Source organism: Myotis daubentonii, chromosome 1, assembly GCF_963259705.1.
Source record: "Myotis daubentonii chromosome 1, mMyoDau2.1, whole genome shotgun sequence".
In the NCBI taxonomy this organism is placed as follows: domain Eukaryota; kingdom Metazoa; phylum Chordata; class Mammalia; order Chiroptera; family Vespertilionidae; genus Myotis; species Myotis daubentonii.
Window position 1 is genome coordinate 178,660,753 of NC_081840.1, and position 15,976 is coordinate 178,676,728.

Consider the following 15,976-nt stretch of genomic DNA (forward strand, 5'->3'; position numbering starts at 1 on the left):
TGATCATATCAATAGGTGCAGAAAAAGCATTTGACAAAATCCAGCACTCTTTTTTGATAAAAACTCTCAGTAAAGTGGGAATAGAGGGATCATGCCTCAACATAATAAAGGCCAAATATGACAAACCTAGAGCCAACATTATACTCAATGGGCAAAAACTAAAAGTGTTCCCCTTAAGATCAGGAACAAGACACTCTTATTCAGCATAGCACTGGAAGTCCTAGTCATAGCAATTAGACAAGAAGAAGAAATAAAAGGCATTCAATTTGGAAAGGAGGAGGTTAAACTCATTATTTGCAGATGACATTGTACATAGAAAACTCTAAACACTGTACCAAAACCCTAGCCATGTGGTTCAGTTGGTTGAAGCATCGCCCCATACACCAAAGGGTGACAGGTTCTATTCCCAATCAGGTATTAAAAAGAAGAAAAAGACTCCACCCAAATATGCTAAATTTAACAAAGTAGCAGGATAAAATATTAACATCCAGAAATTGATGGCATTTCTAAACACTAATAATGAACTCTCAGAAAGAGAAATTTTAAAAAAGAATCCCATTTACCATTGCAACGAAAAAAATAAAATATCTAGGAATAAACTGAACCAAGGAGGGAAAAGACCTGTATTTGGAAAACTATAGGACATTAAAAAAAAGAAATAGAGGAAGACATAAACAAGAATATTCCATGTTCATAGATTGAAAAAATTAATATAATTAAAATGTTCAAATATAGCCAAAGTAATCTACAGATTCAATGCAATCACTATTAAAACACCAAATGCATATTTCACAGATCTAAAACAAATGTTTCAAAACTTTATATGGAACTAAATAAGACTGTGAATAGCCTCAACAATCTTGAAAAAGAAGAACAAAGTTGGAGAATCACAATCCCAGATATCAAACTATACATATATCAAACTATACTACATGGACATTGTAATAAAAACAGCCTGGTACTGGCCAAAGAACAGACATATGGATCAATGGAACAGAACAGAGACCCCAGAAATTGACCCAAGCCATTACTCTCAATTAATATTTGACAAAGGAGGCAAGACCATACAATGGAGTCAAGACAGTCTCTTCAATAAATGGTGTTGGGAAAATTGGACAGGTACATGCAAAAAAAAAAAAATGAAACTAGACCACCAACTTACACCATACACAAGAATAAACTCAAAATGAATAAAAGACTTAAATGTAAGTTGTGAAACCATAAAAAATCCTAGAAGAAAACTAGGCAGTAAAATCTCAGATATCTCATATAGCAGAATTTTCAGATACGTCTCCTACGGCAAGAGAAACATAGGAAAAAACAAACAAGTGGGACCACATCAAACTAAAAAGCTTCTGCACAGCAAAAGAAACCAAAAAAAAAAAAAAAAAAAAAAAAGGGGAACCTACTGAATGGGAAAACATATTAGCCAATGATACATCTGCTAAGCAGTTAATTTCCAAAATATATAAAGAAAGTATACAACTCAACACCAGGAAGACAAACAATCAAATTAAAAAATGGGCAAAGGGCCTAAATAGACACTTCTCCAAAGTGACTCTTGGACATACAGAAGGCCAAGAGACATATGAAAAAATGCTCAAAGTCACTGATCACCAGAGAGATGCAAATGAAAACAACAATGAGGTACCACTTCATACCTGTCATAATAGCTACATCAACAAATCAACAAATGACAAATGCTGGCAAGGATGTGGAGAAAAGGGAACACTAGTACACTGCTGGTGGGAATACTGATTGGTGCAGCCACTGTGGAAAACATTGAGTTTTCTTAAAAAATTAAAAACAGGGCTGCCATTTGACCCAGTAATCCCACTTCTGGAAATATAGCCTAAGAATCCCTATCTGAAACACCAATCAGAAAGAATATATGCATCCCTATGTTCATAGCAGTATTATTTACAATAGCTAAGATCTGGAAACAGCCCAAGTGCCCATTAGCAGATGAGTGCATAAAAAAGCTGTGGTACATTTATACAATGGAATACTACATGACCATAAAAAAGAAGAATTTCTTACCCTTTTGACAGCAAGGACCTGGATGTTATTATGCGAAGTGAAATAAGTCTGACAGAGAAAGACAAATGCCACATGATCTCACTTACATGTAAAATCTAATGAACAATATAAACATGAACAAAATAGGTCCAGAGGCATTAATGCATGGGACAGACTGTCAGATCTCAGAGGGGAGGGGTGATGGGAAGAGATTAACCAAAGAACATATACACATATATGCATAGCCAATGGACAGAGACAATAGTATGGTGAAGGCCTGGTGGGGCAGGGACTGGGTAGAAGGGGGTAAAAGTGGGGGGAGGGGAGGGCGCAAGATGGGGAACATCTGTAATACTAACAATAAAGAAATATGCAAATAAATAAATAAATAGATAGATAATCTATCCAATGACCACCACATCACATGCCTTTTTAAAATGATGGAAACTAATTGGTGGACAGAAAAGAGGGTAAAGGGAAAGAATGAGAATTAAAATAAAAGGCAGGAGTTATCTGCTCTGAGCACATATGCTAACCTATCAAAGATCTGAAGGTAGGTTAAAATTTAGCCACATAGAAGAAAACAAAACAAAAAAGACCAAAGAGTTTTTTAATTCAGACTCCAAGAATTGAGCGCCTACTATGCATCAAGTGCTTTTATTCACCTCTCCTCATAGAATCTGCACAATAACTCTTAGAGGCATACTCCTATATACACAAGTAGAAACTAAGGTCGAGATGGTTAGGTAACCTGTCTAAGGTTACAGGGCCAGAAATTTCAAAGAACTTGTTCAAAAATTGAGGGGGAATTAAAAAAGAAACAAATAACATTTAAAAAATCTATAATAATAAAAGTGTAATATGCTAATTAGACCAGATATCCTTCCAGACCATCTTCTGGATGGAGCCAGGGCTGCGAGGGAAGCCCAGGTCCCAGGTGCCTGCTGGCGGTCGAAGGGAAGCCCAGATCCCAGGTGCCAGAGGGAAGTTGGTGCTGGCAACCAGGGGAAAGAAGGCCTACTCTTGCAAGAATTGTGTGCATCAGGCCTCTAGTAAATAAATTAAAAACTTGAGGGGAAAATTTAATAACATTCCCCTACCTTCTTCCTCTCCATTAATCCTTTATTCTCATCCCATTCTTTATTCCCCTCTAATCCTAGGCCAATGAATTGCAACTTTTTAACCTTTTCACCTCCATCATTAACCTTACAATTAAATTTTCCTGGTTGACAACAGCATTTTTCAACCTTTAATCCATGTTCCTCTCTGATAAACATGAAAACTTCACACACCCTCTAGAGATTCAGATACATACACCCCACCATCCAGATGGGTCACTCTCTACACACCATTTTCTCAGCCAAAATTTTACTTTTCATAGTTTACATTCCTAAAACAATTTTCCCAATATAATTGTGACATTCCTTAGAAATTATTATGTAGCCCTTGAAAATCAGTAGTTTAGAGAATCACTAAGAAATCAAGATTGAGGAGAACCAAGATGGCGGCATAGGTTAACGCCGGAGTTTGCTGCTTTGAACAACTACTTCAAAAGTGAAACTAAAACACGGAACGGACATCACCCAGAACCACAGGAACGCTGGCTGAGTGGAAGTCCTACAACTAGGAGGAAAGAGAAACGCATACGGACACTCAGAGGAGGCGCAGGGCTGAAGTCAAATTCTGAGGTGCGGAGTGCGCGGAGCAGGCTGGCGGCGGAGGGCGCGGTTGTTGTTTTCAATCGGGAGGGAGTCGCAGACTCTGAGCACCAGATCCGGGCGAGTCTTTAGGGACCCAGACTCAAACGGGAGAAGCGGGACTGTCTGGCTTCGGTCAGAGCGAGTGCAGCTTTCTCTCCCAGCTTTGCAGCGGGTGCTGGGACTCAGAGAGGCAGAGCCCCTGGGGACAGGACTGAGAGCCGCCATAACTGCTCTCTCCGGCCCACCCTGTTGATCCTGTGCGACCCGCCCCGCCCAAGCCCTGCACAGAGGCATTTGCCGGATAGCCTCAGGCAAAGGCTAGATTAGCACCTCCCTAGAGGACAGAAGTTCTCTCACCTCTGACACAGCTGATTCTCATAGCCACTTGGCCTGGAGGTCAAACCCTCCCTGGAATTAGCTACAACAATCAAGGCTTAACTATAAGACTGTGAACAAAGACCACTAGGGGGTGCACCAAGGAAGCATAACAAAATGCGGAGACAAAGAAACAGGACAAAATTGTCAATGGAAGAAATAGAGTTCAGAACCACACTTTTAAGGTCTCTCAAGAACTGTTTAGAAGCTGCCGATAAACTTAATGAGATCTACACGAAAACTAATAAGACCCTCGATCTTATATTGGGGAACCAACTAGAAATTAAGCACACACGGACTGAAATAACGAATATTATACAGACGCCCGACAGCAGACCAGAGGAGCGCAAGAATCAAGTCAATGATTTGAAATGCGAGGAAGCAAAAAACATCCAACCGGAAAAGCAAAATGAAAAAAGAATCCAAAAATGCGAGGATAGTGTAAGGAGCCTCTGGGACAGCTTCAAGCGTACCAACATCAGAATTATAGGGGTGCCAGAAGATGAGAGAGAGCAAGATATTGAAAACCTATTTGAAGAAATAATGACAGAAAACTTCCCCCACCTGGTGAAAGAAATGGACTTACAGGTCCAAGAAGCGCGGAGAACCCCAAACAAAAGGAATCCAAAGAGGACCACACCAAGACACATCATAATTAAAATGCCAAGAGCAAAAGATAAAGAGAGAATCTTAAAAACAGCAAGAGAAAGAAACTCAGTTACCTACAAGGGAATACCCATACGACTGTCAGCTGATTTCTCAACAGAAACTTTGCAGGCCAGAAGGGAGTGGCAAGAAATATTCAAAGTGATGAATACCAAGAACCTACAACCAAGATTACTTTATCCAGCAAAGCTATCATTCAGAATTGAAGGTCAGATAAAGAGCTTCACAGATAAGGAAAAGCTAAAGGAGTTCATCACCACCAAACTAGGATTATATGAAATGCTGAAAGGTATCCTTTAAGAAGAGGAAGAGGAAGAAAAAGGTAAAGATACAAATTATGAACAACAAATATGCATCTATCAACAAGTGAATCTAAGAATCAAGTGAATAAATAATCTGATGAACAGAATGAACTGTTGATTATAATAGAATCAGGGACATAGAAAGGGAATGGACTGACTATTCTTGGGGGGGAAAGGGGTGTGGGAGATGTGGGAAGAGATTGGACAAAAATCGTGCACCTATGGATGAGGACAGTGGGTGGGGAGTGAGGGCGGAGGGTGGGGCGGGAACTGGGAGGAGGGGAGTTATCGGGGGAAAAAAAAAGGGAACAAATGTAATAATCTGAACAATAAAGATTTAATTAAAAAAAAAAGAAAAAAAAAAAGAAATCAAGCCTTGTCAAGTGGCTTGCCATATCAGGAGCTTATGCACACATCTATATATATAAAAGGCTAAGTGACCGTCTGACCATCTGACCATCCAACCAGCCAGTACATATGACATGCACTGACCATTAGGGGCCAGACGCTCAACGCAGAAGCTGCTGAACTGTGGTGACTTGGCAGCTGCAGTTCTCAGGTGATGCGCCCCAGAACCAGAGAGGAGGGAACCCAATTCCTCCTGGGGCTGCTCAATTCAACCTTCAGCAGTGGGTTATGTGGTTGCTGGGGCACTGTTGGCCCCAAATCTGGTTTACTGCAGAGCTGCCGTTCTTCTAATTAATTTCCTTTCAATGTGCACAAATCCGTGCCCCAGGCCACTAGTATAGAGATATTCAGCAATGCACAAGGCAACATGCAGTAAGTTCTCAATAAAAAATTATTACCTGAAATGATAAGCAGCTAAGAAGGAGTTAGAGAAGAGCTGAGTCAGTTCCTTGACAAACAGCAGTTACTACAATCAGCTATTCAGAAGGCACCCCACACACATTTAAAATTCCAAAATTTGAGTTTATGGTCATGAAAAAGCCATCCATTGTCAATAAAACTTAGAAAAGTAAATATATAGTGTACAAAACTAAATGACCTTTTAAACAGTATGTAGGTTGTAACCAGGGAAACTTGAGATTTTTCAATTTTCAATCAAAGAGCCCATAGAATGTTCTTGGGACTGGAACGCAAAAGAAACACCCAAATCAGCTGCAAACATACTAAGGAATAATGAGTAACAGGAAAGGCTGGACCTTGAATGGAATCTACAAAAAGGCAGGGTATTTGTCCAGAACTCAAGATGTTCTAATACTGAACACTAACAAAGATGTTCTAATACTAAACAACCAGTACAATTTTTAAGGGAACTATTCCTATAGTCAGAAAAAGTAATCCCCTATACTAATCCCCGCCTAATAGAAATGTCTTTGAAACAACTATTGCTGTTCTAGTGGGAGGATGGGGAGCACTGGGTTGCCACTTTCATCCCCTTTGCCTAAAGCGGATATCACTGTGGGATCGCAACTCTTTCCTGATAAGCCCAGCTTCTTCCTAACACAGATGCTCCAGGCAACTACAACCAAGTCAGAGTTGGCTCACACAATGAATCCCCATATATGCCAAGCATCTCACTGACCTATTAACTTAGTCTTGGCAAAGAGGATGGTTCCTTATGCCACCTCTACCTGGTTTCCAAGCCAAGTGATGGGTCTCCCACAACAATTCGAAATTGTTCTTGATAGTTTGATTAACAAAGAGTCCATTTCTGAAAGTCTCTTCAACTCTAGATGGACAAAAATGAAAACTTAAGGTGCTGCCAAACTGAAGGCCAGATCCTAGACCGGTGATATCTCTTCAAAGTATAGTAGTTATTTGCCAGGCTGACAGCAATTACTGTTCTCTCTCCAGGACATAGCTTTAGCTGTACCTTGAATTATGGTATTAAAGCAAGAAACACAGGAGTCGGCACCTGAAAGCCAGTCTGTGTGATTTACCCTCACTCCATCCTTACTTCGGTATAAATTCCAACAGACATTGCTGTATGGAAGAACAGCTCAATTATTTCAGCGTTCTGAGAAAGAGTGAACACCAGCTGAAGAGGATCCTGTGCTATAAGAATATCCTGAAGAAGTCAAACAGTAGGAGGCAGCTTGATGTGACCATGTTCAGAGTGTGAAGTCAGTAAGAAAACCCTGGCTGGTGTGGTTCGGTTGGTTGGAGTGTTGTCCCCTACACCAAAGGTGGCGGGTTTGATTCCTGGTCAGGGCACATATCCAGATTGCTGGTTTGATCAGGGTCAGGGCCCGTGTGGGAGGCAACTGATAGCCAGAGGAAACTGATAGATGTTTCCTTCTCATAGTGTTCTCAGTTCTCGTTTTCTCTCTCTCTCTCTCTCTCTCTCTCTCTCTCTCTCTCTCTCTCTCTCTCATAAAAGCATATTCTCTGGTGAGGATTTAAAAAAAAAAACACTGAGAAATATCTCCCATGTACAAATAACAGAATCTCCTGTTATCAGCAGGTAAAAAAGATTTGCAGGAGATTAATAGGTGAAACATTAGCAAACCATCTCCAGGTATGAAACCAGCAGATTGGAGATGATAGATAGATAGATAGATAGATAGATAGATAGATAGATAGATAGATAGATAGATTAGATAGATAAATAGATAGATAGATGATAGATAGATGCCGGGGTCCAGCCCCAGTGGTCCAGGAGTTCCCAAAGGTGTGGACGGAGTCGGCGAAGAATGAAGGACACGGAGACAGCGTTCAGTTGATCAGCATAGCCAGGTTCTCTAGCCAGGTTCTCCCTTTATTCTCCTGTTACATCTGTATTTATACCATTTGATTTTAATCCTATCCATTCTATTCCAAAGGTTAGGGTGTTTGTTACCTCCATTCCAAGGTCACTACTCTACTGTTCTGTTAAGCTACAAGGAAGTAACTGAAGGAGATTATCCTAAATAAAGATTATGTAGCTTAAGCATGATTGTTCGTAGTTAAGGTGATTAACTACCCACCTGGCACTTAGTTAAGGGGTTTAGATAGATAAATGTAGGCAGATAGATGATAGATGAAAGAAAGAAAGAAAGAAAGAAAGAAAGAAAGAAAGAAAGAAAGAAAGAAAGAAAGAAAGAAAGAAAGAAAGAAAGAAAGATGGATGTAGGAGCCACCGTGCAGGCTGGGTTTCATCCTGAGATAGGAAATTAGGACAGAAAAATGAGAACCCACATTAAAAGTTAGAGAAATGAGGACGCTAGACCCTAAATAATATTATTATTCTTTGAATAGCAGCAAACACTTACATAACATGTCTCAGCACCCGTCTGAGATGTTTGGCATATTTTAACATACTTAAACAAGCCTATGGAAATCAGCGTTATTGTTCCTCCTGTTGGATAGATGAGGAAAAATGAGGCTTCCTTAAAGCCTGGTATTAAGAAGCAGAGCTGGGAGTTTGGTATCACATCTAAGAAAATCTGTACCCAAAGGCTGTACTCCTGACCACTAGGCAAACACACCCTCTCCTTAGTTATGACCACTTCATTCAAACTACTGAACTGAGTCTCAGTTTCCTTATCTGTATAAAAGGGGGATAACTGCCCCCCTGTCTTCCAAGGCTTGGGGGAGTAGATGTTCAGACAGTGAGCAGGAGAGCCCTGGTGATTGAATGAAGCCACAGAAACCATGAAGCTGCAGCTTCCCCACTGGGCCCGCCTGCACCACACACCTTTCTTTGCAGGATTTGGAAAGAGGAATGTAAGGAGAACAGAGGTCAAAGACACATGTTCAATGACAGTTCAAGTGCCACCAATTAGATAAAATTTCCATGACTTCATTAAAATATTATCAGATTTTTTTCTACCATTCAGCAATTGGTTTCTTATCTTGAGCATAAACATGATGCCTTAGTACAGGAAAGGACCTCTGAAACCAGGGGCCGTAAAAACTTGGAGAGGGAAGCGACAGCGCACTGCGTGACGGATAGAAAGAAAGAGAATGCTATAAAAGGCGGCCGCACTGTTAATCTGTCAGTAAAAATAATAATAACGGAGCAGCGGGTGGGGTAGCTCTGCCTCCAAGAAGAGGAACAATAGAGTGGTCCAGGGGTCCCAGCCCCGATCTCTCCAGCTCTGCAGAAGCTGGGCGCTACTGCGGAGGATAAACCGAAACGCACACCCTGCGGACCACTGACCTTCAGAACTGGTCCCCCCTAAACTGGGCTCTACCCTCGGTCCGCACCCCCAGACTCTCCCTGAAGCCCTCCGAGGTGCGGGGACACTCACCTCTAAAGTTTTCACCAGGATCTTCATGTACATCTCGGAGATGCCCAGAGACACCCCGAAGGCCGAAGGCAGGAGGATGAGGCCGAGCACCAGCGTCAGCCAGGTGAAAAGGATCTTCCCCACCAGCTCTGCGCCCTCCATGGCTGTGCGCACCCTTTCGGAAGGGGTCCCGGCGGAGGTCCGAGCGCGACGGCTGTCCCTGTCCCCGGGCACTCGGGCGGCAGCTCCTGGAGCAGAGGCGCGGAGCCGGGCCCGGGAGAATCAGCGCCGCCGCCTCCCGGCACTCACCTCTGCAGGGGGAAAAAGAGAGGAAGGAAAAACTTTCAGAACGACGGCAATTTCCTTCCTTCCTTTTGGGGCTCCTCCTGCGGTGGCCGGTTAACTCTTTCTCGGCTGGAGACCCAGACCAGCGCGGAAGCCACCGCGGCGCACGCAGAGCCGGTGGCACCAGCCAGGAGAGGCGAGCTGGGGTGACCCCGCGGCGCCCGGAACGCGCCCCACCCGGTGCCTGATTTCCTCTGGGTTGCGATCGCGACAACTCAGCGGGTGACTCACCGAGGCCCTTGGGGAGTAAGGATCCCTGCGAGCGTCCCGCACTGCACCACCCCAGCCTCCGTGGGAACTGGCTCCGGGCAGGAGACTGTACTGGTGGCTGGCGGCGCTCCGCCGCCCGAAGCCCTATTTCTGCGCGGCGCCCTGGCCCCACCTCCTCCGCCACCCAACCCGGAGCACCCAAGCTGGACCGGCTCCCAGAGCGTTGCAGCCTCCTGGGCGTCCTCGTTTCGTCCCCTTGCCCCGCCTCCCCCAGCACTCTCAGCAGGAATCCCTTCAGGAGCAGAATTTTCACCCACAAAATGTTGGCATTCTCTCCACCACCCCCAAACGAACTACTACGTGCCCGGGATGCTTGAGAAGGTCTTGTTTGTGTGGGCGCACAACAACTTCTTGCAAGGATTTTCGGGGAGAGCGAAATGCTCAGAGCGCTGCGAGCTGCCGTTTACCCCGCTCCCAGGTCCCCCACACCTTCCCCTCCGTCCCCCACCGAGCTGAGCTTTCTAGGGCGGGGTGAAAACTCTCTCCGGGAGTCGCCTACACACTCGGCTGCTGTCTCCCTGGCACAGAAATTTTTCAGCTGAGGCTCGCTCTCTTCCTGGGGTAAGAATCCAACCACAGATTCCCTACTGTTCACGCAACACTCAGCGCACTGAGAACTGCGGAAAAACGCCAAGCTGACAGCGCCTCCTGGATAGTATCCCCGCACTGCTGCCTTGCTAGCGCTGATGAGAACGAAGACTGCAAATGCCTGTGGGTATTTACTTCCCTACATGCTTCCTAGAGAGGTGATCTGATTTTAAGACTGAGCATGAGAATCCGGATTCTGGGAGTGCAGTAGATAAGAAAATCCGGCTGCCCAGGTTTTCTGGACCATCACTGTGGTCTCTTTCCGGTGTTAACTGAAACTGGAAAAAACTAGGAGAGCCAGCAAACTGAATGGAAACTGTTGATAGCAAATACTGTAGAGAAAATGGCCCTTCCTCAGGGCGTGGAGGAAGTGGGAAGCAGAAGGGAGGAGGCCAAGGAGGGGAGAAGTCCAATTGCCAAGGATGTTCATGTTTGTCCTCTGCACCTCCTGCCAGTTAGTTATCATAAACCCCCTTTCCCACTGAGAAGGGGAAAAATGACAACTTGGTCATAAAAAAACAAGTTATGAATGAAGACGTCCAAGTGTTGTGCCCAGATTTCATGATTCCCAAGAACCCACAGGGAGCCAGCGAGTCCGATGCAAAAGCAAAGAGTCATTCATTTCAAACCTAGGTTTGGCTCCCCTGCCACACTCACCGATGTAACGGTAAGCTCCAGTGGCCGAGAGAGAGAACTCTGTGTGGAGAGAGGCTTTATAGGGGGCTGGGGCAAGGGGAGGAGAAAGGACTGTGGGCCCTGCCGATTGGCCAGGCGCCAGTCGGTGTCTCATTACACAGGACATGGTCATAGTGATGGCGTGCACTTCCCTTAACTATCATTGGCCAGTCCAGAGAAATCCTGGGCGTGGCCAGCAGTGGCTTGGCTTCGGGGAAGAAGCCTTGCTGAGCACATGGCCAAGGTAAGATGGAGGGCATAGCCCTTACCCTGGGGCAAGGTGGAGGGCATAGCCCTTACCCTGGGGCAAGGTGGAGGGCGTAGTCCTCGCCCTTTCACAAGCACTTGGTTTCTCAAAATTAAACGTGGTCTGCCAGTTTACAAAAACAAGGACAACACAACTGCTGGAATCTTTAAAAACCAAAGTGCCTCACACACACACACACACACACACACACACACACACACACACACACATACAGTATAGAACCAAAGGACCAGGTCATAACTTAAGCATCCGAATCTTTTCAGAAGCCAAGGGTCTATTGTCTAGAAAGATCTGGAGTTGGTGCCCCTTACCATAAATGGCCAAGTTCCAAGACCCACCAATTAAATCTTGCCCCACTAGCACTTCTGTATATCTGTTCCCTCTAACTTTTTAAAGTCCCTTAACCTAGTCCAGTGAGCAAGATGGATTTGAGGCACCATTAGATCTCCCACCCTCTGTGTTGGCACCTTCTCAATCAATAAATCTCTCCTTACTCCAAACTCTTGACGTTTTGAGTTTTGGCCTTCTGAAGCATTGGGCTTATAAACTTTGGTCAGGTAACATAGTGAAAATAAAAAATCTCATTATCCTGGATTAGGGAGGGCCCTAAATCTAAGATGGTGTCTTTAAAGAGACGGGAAGAAAAGACATAGGCAGAAGGTCATGTGAAGACTGAAGCAGTGAGTAGAGTAATGCAGGCCCAAGCCCAGGAACCCTGGGGCCCTTGGAGTGAGCATGACTCAGCAGACACCTTGATTTTGATAGGGGGTTATGGGGGGGGGGAGGACATATAACCTAAAAGATAGAGCACCTGAATTAATCTGAAATGTAATAATAAAAGTTTTCTTAAAGTTTCCTTTTCAAGGCCTGTGCAAAGCGACTGAGGAGGTGACTCAGCTGTGAATCCAGCAAGCAGAACTGAAAAGCATGGCCAGACCTACCCACCAGGAGTCAAAACATTATCTCATGGTCTGATGACTCATTACAATACCCCAGGCCTGCATGTAGCTGTATTCCTTCCCAGCCTCACTCACTCTAGCCCCTTCCCCTATATAATCCTGTCCCCTGCACCTTGCTGGAAGACAGGATTTGATGCTTGTAAGCATCCTGTCTTCTTGGTTGGCTAGCCTTCTCAATAAACGCCTAATATGTTTCAACCCTGCCTTCATTACTGGACACAGCGACAGGCAGCCCAAGCCCAACTGAGGGTTTCCCTGTAACAATTTCAGACTGGGCTTCAGAAGTGAGAGAATAAATTCCTGTGGTTTTAATTCACCACGTTTGTGGTCATTTGTTAAGACACCCCTAGGAGCCCCATACAGTACGTGAAGGGAGTTCTAACTGCAGGGAGAATCCCACCTAGGTTTACTGGGAAGAGCCTAAAGGAGAGCAGGAGAGGAGAGAGGTGAAATGAGTGAAGGAGAGCAGAGGGGCTTCCACCATTTCTTCTCTTCCCCCTCCCTCTTCACTGCAAAAGTGAGCTTATCTTGGCGGTCCTGTGTTTCAGGCGAGAAGAAAATGGTGAGCTTTGCACTTGTACCAGGCTGCCATCTGCTCTCTGCATAGAGCTTTGTCATTCACAAAGCAGTTTAAAACAATCACATTTGACCCTAAAAAGAATCCATTTTACTGATGAGAAAGCTGAAACACAGAAGGACTAAATCAATTGCTCACATTTGTGTGTCTGTACTGGAGTCAATCTAAGACTCCAAATTCCACATTATTACCATTCCACCATTTTATGGATGGTCTGAAATTACAACTTCTTGACTAAAACCAAGTCATGATCCCCAGCTGGTGTGGCTCAGTGGATTGAGTGTCGTCCCATGGACCAGGAGGTCACGGTTCAATTTCAGGTCAGGGCACATGCCCTGGGTGTGGGCTCCATCTCCAGTAGGGGGCATGCAGGCGGCAGCCAAAGGATGTGTCTCTCCCATTGATGTTTCTATCATCCTCTCCCTCTTCCTTCCTCTCTGTCTAAAAATCAATGAAAACATTGAAAAATAAAAAAATTTAAAAAAATAAAAGGAGTCTGCCTTGACAAAAGTCACTCTTTACTTGAACTGAGCCTGTCTATTGTCTATTTGCAGGCACTATAACAAACCTTTGAAATGTCAGAGTCATTTCCTTTTGCCAGACCCCTCTGGGCAGTCACTACACCAGAGCAAGAGACCACTGAACCCCTCATTGTTCTTATCAGGTCAATTGTTAGCTGTCAACTTTTCTATTCTCACCTTGTAAAAGAAGTGTATCTCTATCCCTTTTACTTTTTATCCAATCCCAGAGACAATCCCCACCACCACCCTGCCCGACTTTGCCTTCCTGTGACAACAGTCCCTTTGAGGAAGACTGGGACACAGATCAACAGAATAAATTTTCTGCAGTCCTAAAGAGGACCCAGTATCCGCTTCTTTCAAGTGGTTCCTGGTCTGTAAACTGGCTCTCAAGTTTGGAAATTAACTGAGGGACTGTGACTATTTTTTGTAATTCAAGTTAGACTTCTGTTGACCAAACCTAGATGTCTTCCACTTCTATAGAACGCAAGTGAGAATTTAGTAGACTGCCCACCTAGTTCATCTGATCACCTCCTAGACCAGTGGTTCTCAACCTTGGCTGCACATTAGAATCACCTGGGAATCTTTTTAAAATCCTGATTTCTGGGCCTCATCCTCCGGAAATTCCGTTTCTTTGTTACTAATGTTGTGGCCCCACCCCATAACAAAGAAACAGAATTTCCGGAGGATGAGGCCCAGAAATCAGGATTTTAAAAAGATTCCCAGGTGATTCTAATATGCAGCCATGGTTGAGAACTACTGACCTAGACAAAGCCCCAGGTTTTCCTCGAGTCAGCCTATTGAATAGGCCCTATTCTGATTACTACTTTGACTCCACTGCCCATTACAGTCATCTTGCTCCCCTTGGCTTTGGCAATTATGTGCAGCCACTTTTCCCCTGCCTTCCTTGAGGCCCATTATCCTCATTACAAGTAGGGATCTCAATTCATTGGTAGCAGTTGCCACCGTAAATTGACCTACAAAGAAGAACAGACATAGAGCTCTTCAAGGATACTGGGGCTCAACTCACAAATTTATTTCTCACAGTTGAGGTAAAAGATATGTCTTTGGACCTTCCCAGGATGAATGACCAGGTCTTCATGATATGTATTCCACTGTAACATTTCAATCTCCCTACTCCTTTGTCTACTTTCCTCCACAAAACATCAAGGTAGTTCTGGCATTTCAACTTAATTTAGTGTAGACCACTGTTGGATCCATGTTTCAGACACTAAATCCAGAATTTCTTTTTAGTGGGTCTGTGATAGGCAGTTAGACAGACATGAGCAGAGCAAGGATGATTGGCCAAGTACAGAAGGTGCCTAGCAACGGACAATCAACTGTAGGGTGGGACCTCACCCCCAGGGTTACTTTTCCTCCCCTAGCATTTCTCTGGTCATGCGGTTCGGACTCCTGACTTTTCCTCCCTAGAGATAACATCTATACCTCAGCTGTATTTCAGCTCCAGGCCCAGATCAACAACAAAACCAGCTGACCTTAGGACCACTGCATTGAATAATGACCCCCTGCCCTGCTACTAGCCAATCAATCAGTGAAGATCACAACCCTGAAAGGACACATCTGGAAAACTGCTGGGATATCTTATTCTTCAGAGAAACCTCAGCTCTGCTTTTAAGGTTTTTGGACTGATTGACTCAGGCCCACCCAGATTATCCAGGATAACTCCCCTTAAGGTCAACTGACTATGGACTTTAATCACATCTACAAAGTAACTTCAAAGCAACACCTAGATTAGTGTTTGATTGAGTAACTGAGGACTGTAACCTGGCCAGGTACAGGCATCAGAAAAATCATCAGTCACATGTGTGAGAAAATAGGGTGAAGAAAAGAAAGTAACATCTTAGTATTACTACAAAATTAGTTGCAACTTCATGCATCAGCTGAAAGGGTCTTGGGACCTCCAGGAGTCTCTGAGCTATACTTTGAGAACTACTGACCTATATAAAAGGTCTGCATAAAAGTATTTATCCAACAAAAAAATAATTGGGTATGGACACACATTATTTATAAGTAGATTGCCTCATACTCATGCCTCATTTGACTTATGTGAATAAAATTATATGCCTAGAAAATTAAAAGAGCAGAAATGAAATGGTGGCCATTCTATTCATCTAGCATTTTGAGATGGGAAACATAAATCAGCGTTTCCTTGAGATATCTCAGTTCTTGGGAGGGGGGGGGGGTCTCTCAAAGTGTGACTATTTCCCCTGCTGAGGGTGATATATTTAAAGCTAGAGTGCATATTTCAAACTGCTTACCCCTTCAAGTCAAGCAACTACATCATCTATGCTCAGTCCAAAAGCAATAAATCTATTCCAATACTGGCGGGAAAACTGACACAGTGAGAGGTTGCCTATTGGTCTCCATGATAGAAAGTTCCTAGAGAACTTTTTAACACTAGATTGCCCAAGGAAGTCACTTTGACTGATTTTAAATTTCAATTAGAAAAACAATTATGTATATAAGGACACAATGTCTTAGAATTTTGTGACTTTTTGTACAACATATAAATGCGTTT

At 43.9% G+C, this 15,976-nt stretch overlaps 1 protein-coding gene across 2 annotated transcripts in view; it reads right to left on the reverse strand.

Annotated features, from left to right (window-relative positions):
• GPAT3 (glycerol-3-phosphate acyltransferase 3) overlaps positions 1 to 10,041 on the reverse strand; it is a 67,375-nt gene extending 57,334 nt beyond the window's left edge. The window contains exons 1-2 of one of the 2 annotated variants that reach the window (XM_059666399.1): positions 9,814 to 10,041; positions 9,259 to 9,548 (exon numbers count right to left, since the gene is read on the reverse strand). In XM_059666399.1, the coding sequence (XP_059522382.1) occupies positions 9,259 to 9,399 (141 nt within the window). In that variant the 5' untranslated portion in view covers positions 9,400 to 9,548; positions 9,814 to 10,041. Of the gene's footprint in view, positions 1 to 9,258; positions 9,549 to 9,813 lie in introns of those variants that run through there. The other variant, XM_059666408.1, reaches the window with a different exon arrangement.
• Between the last annotated feature and the right edge of the window lie 5,935 nt (positions 10,042 to 15,976).